This window comes from Sinocyclocheilus anshuiensis, unplaced genomic scaffold, assembly GCF_001515605.1.
Source record: "Sinocyclocheilus anshuiensis isolate Anshui unplaced genomic scaffold, SAMN03320099.WGS_v1.1 scaffold41, whole genome shotgun sequence".
In the NCBI taxonomy this organism is placed as follows: Eukaryota; Metazoa; Chordata; class Actinopteri; order Cypriniformes; family Cyprinidae; genus Sinocyclocheilus; species Sinocyclocheilus anshuiensis.
Window position 1 is genome coordinate 473534 of NW_015539849.1, and position 6728 is coordinate 480261.

Below are 6728 nucleotides of genomic sequence, written 5' to 3' on the forward strand. Positions count from 1 at the left end.
GAAAAGAGTGGAGGGGGGGGGGGGGGGGGGTAGTGCAGTTACAGTTGATGTTTAGGGGCTGGAATAAATGTTTAAAAAAAACTGTTATAAATCCACATATATTAAACAGTGGCAATGAGAGGTCAGTGGCAGTATCCACCAAGATACTGTAAATGATGCTCTTGACCTATTTGTGGTTTAAAAGATAAAACTGAACCCAATTTCTTTATTTCTCAACTGCTTAAACCTTACAGCCAAAGTGAAATCTTAAGATTAGATACAATAATAATAATAAAAAAATAATAATACATGTTTACAAGTTTAATTTAAGGCATCAGAACTTTTAACAGTAAAAATAAACAAAGTACTTGACAAAAAAAAAGCCTACTGTGTTAAAATAATAAAACAAAATGCATATTCAGGTCTCAGTGATACAGATTTTGATTCTGGCCCCCACCACAAAAATAAATAAATAAATAAAAATGATTATTGTTTTTGACCCATGTAACCTTGTATTTTAATAAATAAGGTTGTTATGGGACCAAAATATTAGATACCAGTTCAATTTCACAATTCCCAATTCCAATTTCAACAACACAGCAAGAACTACTAGCCAAACTAATATAAAATTCAAACATTATTAAAGACAAGTAAACAGTCAATAAAAAATGATAACAAATGATTTAAACACAGAAGTGTTAAGTTTTCGTGTTGGTCTAACAGTAATATTCTAGTAAGAATTACTGCAGACATTAAATTAATCAAATGTAAAATAACTGTATGAATTAAATATAGATTAACCTTTGTTAAAGCTATGAAAGTTATTAAGTAAAGAGCAGTGAGTGTCTTTTGTTGTTTGATAACACTAATGGCACAGACAGCAGCAGGTATATTAGGCTGTCACTTTTACCTTATTCACGGATTTAATATATTGACACACCCAATTTTCTCTCAGCTGTTATTTATCAATTAGCTCCCGAGGCTACTTGCCAAGATGGGTATTTTGACTTAATTTTGTGTGTATTGGTCTGTTCAAGTACAGTAAGCGCCCTGATACTGTATTTAATATGTGTCAATGATATTTGGCTCTCCTTGATCCCACAGGCACTGATAACTCTGGCAATGCAATTAGAGACCGTCTTAATGCACTGGACCAGGCGTTCCGCTTCCCGTGGCCGGCTATGGCGGTTCAGCTTTGTACTGCCCGCGCCGGCTTCAGCCACTGTCCGGAGGAACGCAGTTTTCATTCCACTGATTGGCCAATGCCTAGAGATGAACGCTTGAACACTAGATTCTGTGTATACAGAGATCTGAGAAATAAAGGCTTCTACCTGACCTCTGCAGGGAAGTTTGGAGGAGATTTCCTGGTGTATCCAGGTAAGTTTGTGACGACCAGGAATATCCAAAGGCCAATTTTTTTTCATTGATTACAGATGTATAAATAAGTGCAGCTTAACAGCCAAGATCTTTATATTGTCGTTTTGCAGGCGATCCTCTGCGTTTCCATGCTCATTTCATTGCATTATGCATCTCCATGGATGAAGAGTTACCTCTCTGTGATATTCTAGCTATAGCTCGTCTGGGCTCTAATGTGAAAAAAACAGTATTGCTTTGCTCTCCACGGAACCGCAGCGAGACCGGAAAGCATGAGAGTGTGGAGGGTGATGTGGTGTATTCATCGCTGCAGTGGAGTTCTATGCTGTAACTACACAAATATAGTTTGTTTGATATTAGAGAGATGATGCTTTTCAGAAACTTGGTGTGCCTTCTGCTGTGAAAAGAGTGTGTGTGATTGAATTTTGTTTGACTGTCAACATGCATTACTAGTTATGCAGAGGCAGAATATCCCAAGATCATCTAATAAAAATGTTTTGTCTTTATCTTTTTGTGCTTTTTATGTTTATTTGTAGTATTGGTTTCCAATGCCACTCAGTTTAAACCTCACAGCCATTTAAAATTACTTATAAAGTGAGATGGCAAATATATTCTATGAGATTGTTCTGTTTTTTTTATTTATATAGCGCTTTATACAATTCTGATTGTGCCAAAGCAGCTATGCGGTGTCAAACAGGAAAATAGTTTGTCTTATAATGCAAGAGGACAAAAAAAAGTCATTTTTCCAGCTAAAGTCAGTTCATTGATGATTCAGTGATGTTATCATCCAGTTCAGTTCTCTTCCAATAGTGTCTGTGCAATCAATCAGTCAGGCGTCCCCAACTAAGCAAGCCAAAGGAGACAGTGGCAAGGAACCAAAACTCCATCGGTGACAGAAATGGAGAACAAACCTTGGGAGAAACCAAGGAAATTGTTTTATTTCTGTTATGTAGTACCTGAACTTTAACTTAAAAAAAAATATATATATATATATATATGTATGTATGTGTGTGTGTGTATACAGGGGCATCTCAATAACACCAAAACTGTTACCAGCATTCTTCAAAATATCTTATTTTATGTTCTTTACTACAAAGTAAATCATACAGGTTTGAAACGATATGAGGGTGAGTAAATGATGAATTGACAAATATGTCATGGAAAGCGAAATGTTTGCAGGTCATTAACAATAATACAAAATAAAAAAACGGCACCACAGAGCAAGTAACTGTTCTGTCAACTGGCCTTAAACTCTCTTACAATGGTTAGTAATCTTTACTGATCAACCCTGAACAGACTAATACGGTTATGACTATTTTCATTACTAATTCAGGAGTAACTGTGTGTACACACAAAGAATTATATTTTAAAGGATGGTTTTTGACATCCAAAATGTTGCAGCCTTCACACAACCACAATCTACAAAAGCAGAAACACCTGACCAACCCACTTCACAGTCCAGATCACCACGGCGGTACACAATCACACAGCTGCGTAACAGCACTTAGAACTTGGGGGAAAAAATTAACAATCCTAAATGTTTTCTTCTCCTTTTAATATAGGCATTTTTGTAATATTAACCTGGAACGTGTTTGTCCTCTTAGGGAAAAAAAGTGGGTTACAGTGGGAGACACGTCATTACGGATATTCAAATGGGTCCCTGTTACAGAGACTAAACAGGTGTGTATATCATGTCATCTTAAGTGGCTGTCCACTTCTCAGATATATAAATATAGTGTTCATTTTCAAAACATCTTTTTTTCTTTTTGTAGATATACAAGCCTAAATTGTCAGGTACTGCAGTGAGGGAGCTGAAGGGCTTTCCTACAGATGTGGTGCTGGAAAACGCCCGTTCCGTGCTACTGGACTTTCAGGGTAATACCGGTTTTAACAGGCTATGTTTATGTCAGACACAAGGGAGCTTGATATTTCCTCTCTAAACAATTCAGAACATCCTCTATTTAATATAATGCAACACTGGGTTATGTTGTTATGCTCTAGTTACTTAAATGACCTTGCACCTTGACAGTGTGCTTTGCATACCTATTTTAACATAGCATGTACTGTAACATTACAGTATGCTAAAGTACTTAAACATAATTCACATATTTCTTCAGGAGACTTCACGCAAATATGTTTCATTCATACATTCACTTTCCTAAACAGATGACAACAGTAACCAGAGTTTCCTATCAGATGCCTATCAGTCTAATTCCCTAAGAGGACAAACACGTTCCAGGTTCTCTCGGTTGGTTGTGCATCTTTTCTTCCACACTTTTTCCTTCCACTCAACTTTCTGTTAACATGCTTGGATACAGCACTCTGTGAGCAGCCAGCTTCTTTGGCAATGAATGTTTGTGGCTTACCCTCCTTGTGAATATCAGTCTAATACCAAAGTGGACAGCAGCAGCAACTCCAGTCCACAGCATGTGAGTGAGGCAGTGAGCCCTTCCCATGCATCCTACTTCCGTACAGAGGATTCCCAGCCGCCCACCCTGGGACAGGAGACCATGGATGCCGAGAGAGGTGAGACAGACCAGTGAAAAAACATCAGCAAAAAGATGATTTACCTAATTGACAAGGCAGATACATAATATTTGGTCTATAATTGAATATTTGAACAGCAAAATAGCATATTAGAATGATTTCTGAAGGATCATGTGACACTGAAGACTATATTACACAAAATTCACAATTTCATTATATTAGTTATTTTACTGTATAAAGTTTAAAATTCAATCGTTAGCTTTTTTTAATAAAGAACATTTAAGAATCATTTACATATTAAAACATTTACATATTTAAAATGTGCAACTGTAATATTTTGTCCAACATGTTTATCACATATGAGGCAGGAAGTGTACTGCATAGCATATTAGAATGATTTCTGAAGGATCATGTGACACTGAAGACTATATTACACAAAATTCACAATTTCATTATATTAGTTATTTTACTGTATTTTTGATTAAATAAATAGAGACGTCTTTTACAAACATTAAAAAACCTTATTTATTCCAAACTTTTGTCCAATATATATATATATATATATATATGTTTATCACATATGAGGCAGGAAGTGTACTGCATATCCTGTCGCTGTCAACTCAAATGGAGAGTATTTTTAAGTGAAAAACGCTGCCATCTGGTGGTGTGATAAGGGCATCATAGGCACGTAACAGCTTCTTTTAATGTGGTGCATCCATATTGTGGTTATTAGATAACAGAATGTTTTATAATGAAAATAAATTTACAAATAAATTAAATAAGGGTAATGTAAAAAAATGCAAAGAGGCAGTGCCAGTGGCGCGTTAATATGAAATCTCGCGAGACAAAGACGAAGACGGCGAAATCAAGTCACAGACGGAAGAAGGCAAGAAAAAGAGGGAGATCTTGACAAACTAATAAAACCCATTAAAATGTCGGGACGGTCCGTGCGAGCGGAGACACGCAGCCGTGCAAAAGATGATATCAAAAAAGTGATGGCGGTAATTGAAAGGGTCCGTCGGTGGTAAGTTGCTTGTTTAAAGAGGGAGACAAGTTTCTTTTCTTCTACGTTACAAAAACTTCAGAGCGGCGGGGAGGGTGACGTCATTCAGTAACATGACAGACAAGCAAGGCAACCAATGGGCTTCACTGTATCCAGCGTGTAGGCGTGTCTTAGACGTGGGGTTAATGGGGATTGTACAATCTGTTGGTGATCTGTAATGGAGTGAAGTGATTTTGTCATACATTTCTGATCGGAATGTCTGAAACGTAAAAATGAGCAGTTTTATATATTAATTTTAGTTGGTCTCTGTTGAACATCCTTGTAACATATATGAGTGATGCTCATGAAACCTGCCAAAAACGTGGTAGTTTTTCCATATAAATTATAAATTAGGCCTATATATATCTTCCGTACAGAGGATTCCCAGCCGCCCACCCTGGGACAGGAGACCATGGATGCCGAGAGAGGTGAGACAGACCAGTGAAAAAACATCAGCAAAAAGATGATTTACCTAATTGACAAGGCAGATACATAATATTTGGTCTATAATTGAATATTTGAACAGCAAAATAGCATATTAGAATGATTTCTGAAGGATCATGTGACACTGAAGACTATATTACACAAAATTCACAATTTCATTATATTAGTTATTTTACTGTATTTTTGATTAAATAAATAGAGACGTCTTTTACAAACATTAAAAAACCTTATTTATTCCAAACTTTTGTCCAATATATATATATATATATATATATACACACACATGCATATACATATATATATATATATATATTTTTTTTTTTCTTTTCCATTTGAGTTTTTTTTTCCAATATCCATTATCCTGAGTAGTGATTCTCATTACTGTAATATAGATCTGTTTTACTGTATTACAAGACAATACAATGATGTATTTTCTGTGAGTTAGCATAAAATAAAAATTTGCTTTAAAAAAAAGAAATTGTACACATACAATAATGAAATTCGAAAATTTGAATATCATAAAATAATGCCATAGCAAAAAAATATCGAAATGGTCCTGAAACAGGCTTAATTTCAAAGCAACTTTTAATTTAGTATCTTTTCCTTTTTATTTTTGGGTGTGATATAAGATTTATTGTATGCATGGTCTTGACATGTTTTGTTAGATTCACCCAAGTATGTAAGATAACAGTAATGATTGTTAATCTTTCATTTCACATGTGTACATGTATTTGTACATTTTAATTTTCATGATCAAACCCCATATTTAGATGCATCAACAACCAGCAGTGAGGTGACGGATGAGCCCCCAACTCTATTTAAAGAAGATGTGTTGTCTCTCTCTACTCAGGTAACATCCACTAGCCTTCAAATAAATGTTCACCTAATGCATTGTGGGAATTAAAATTGTTAAGTTTTTCACAGGAGGAAGAGGAGGTGATTGGAGCCCCACCGCTTAAAAGAGTCTGCACTGAGCAAACATCAACTCTCAGTTAGCACCACTATGCTGAACATTGCTGGTCAAAAGTATAGAAGAATTTCTGAAAGAGACTAAACTGTACATTTCAGAGACTTTTTAGAACCTGCCAAATGCCTGAATTTCACTTTTACAGTAAATGATCAAGAAAAAAAAAAAAAAAAGCTTGAAATGTTTTCTTTTTTGTACATTAAAAAGATGATCTTAGATCTTTTCAGGTATTTTCTTATGAAGGTAAAGCAGTTTGTATTGCATCTTGAAAATAAACTGTTATGTTGCATGTTTCTCATTCTAAATTGAGAAAGGACTTTGTCAGTATAATACATGTGTCTGCATGGAGTAATGATTGGTATATACAGTATGACAAAACAGTTCATTTTTATATTTTTCAGATTATACAAATAACTTTTATTGGCTTGTTTTACT

At 35.2% G+C, this 6728-nt stretch overlaps 1 protein-coding gene and 2 long non-coding RNA genes across 3 annotated transcripts in view; all 3 read left to right on the forward strand.

The window, feature by feature from the left end:
* LOC107684621 (tRNA-splicing endonuclease subunit Sen34-like) overlaps positions 1-1830 on the forward strand; it is a 3341-nt gene extending 1511 nt beyond the window's left edge. Inside the window, exons 3-4 of the mRNA XM_016480920.1 lie at positions 1084-1356; positions 1467-1830. Coding sequence (XP_016336406.1) covers positions 1084-1356; positions 1467-1684 — 491 coding nt within the window. The 3' untranslated portion in view covers positions 1685-1830. The remainder of the gene's footprint in view (positions 1-1083; positions 1357-1466) is intronic.
* Positions 1831-2951: 1121 nt separating this feature from the next.
* On the forward strand, positions 2952-3569 carry LOC107684623 (uncharacterized). The gene is made up of 3 exons (XR_001633873.1): positions 2952-3033; positions 3126-3228; positions 3520-3569. It is a non-coding gene; the product is annotated as an uncharacterized LOC107684623 (long non-coding RNA).
* A 1686-nt stretch (positions 3570-5255) lies between these two features.
* LOC107684622 (uncharacterized) lies at positions 5256-6452 on the forward strand. Its single transcript, XR_001633872.1, has 3 exons — positions 5256-5310; positions 6097-6176; positions 6251-6452. It is a non-coding gene; the product is annotated as an uncharacterized LOC107684622 (long non-coding RNA).
* Positions 6453-6728: the final 276 nt, after the last annotated feature.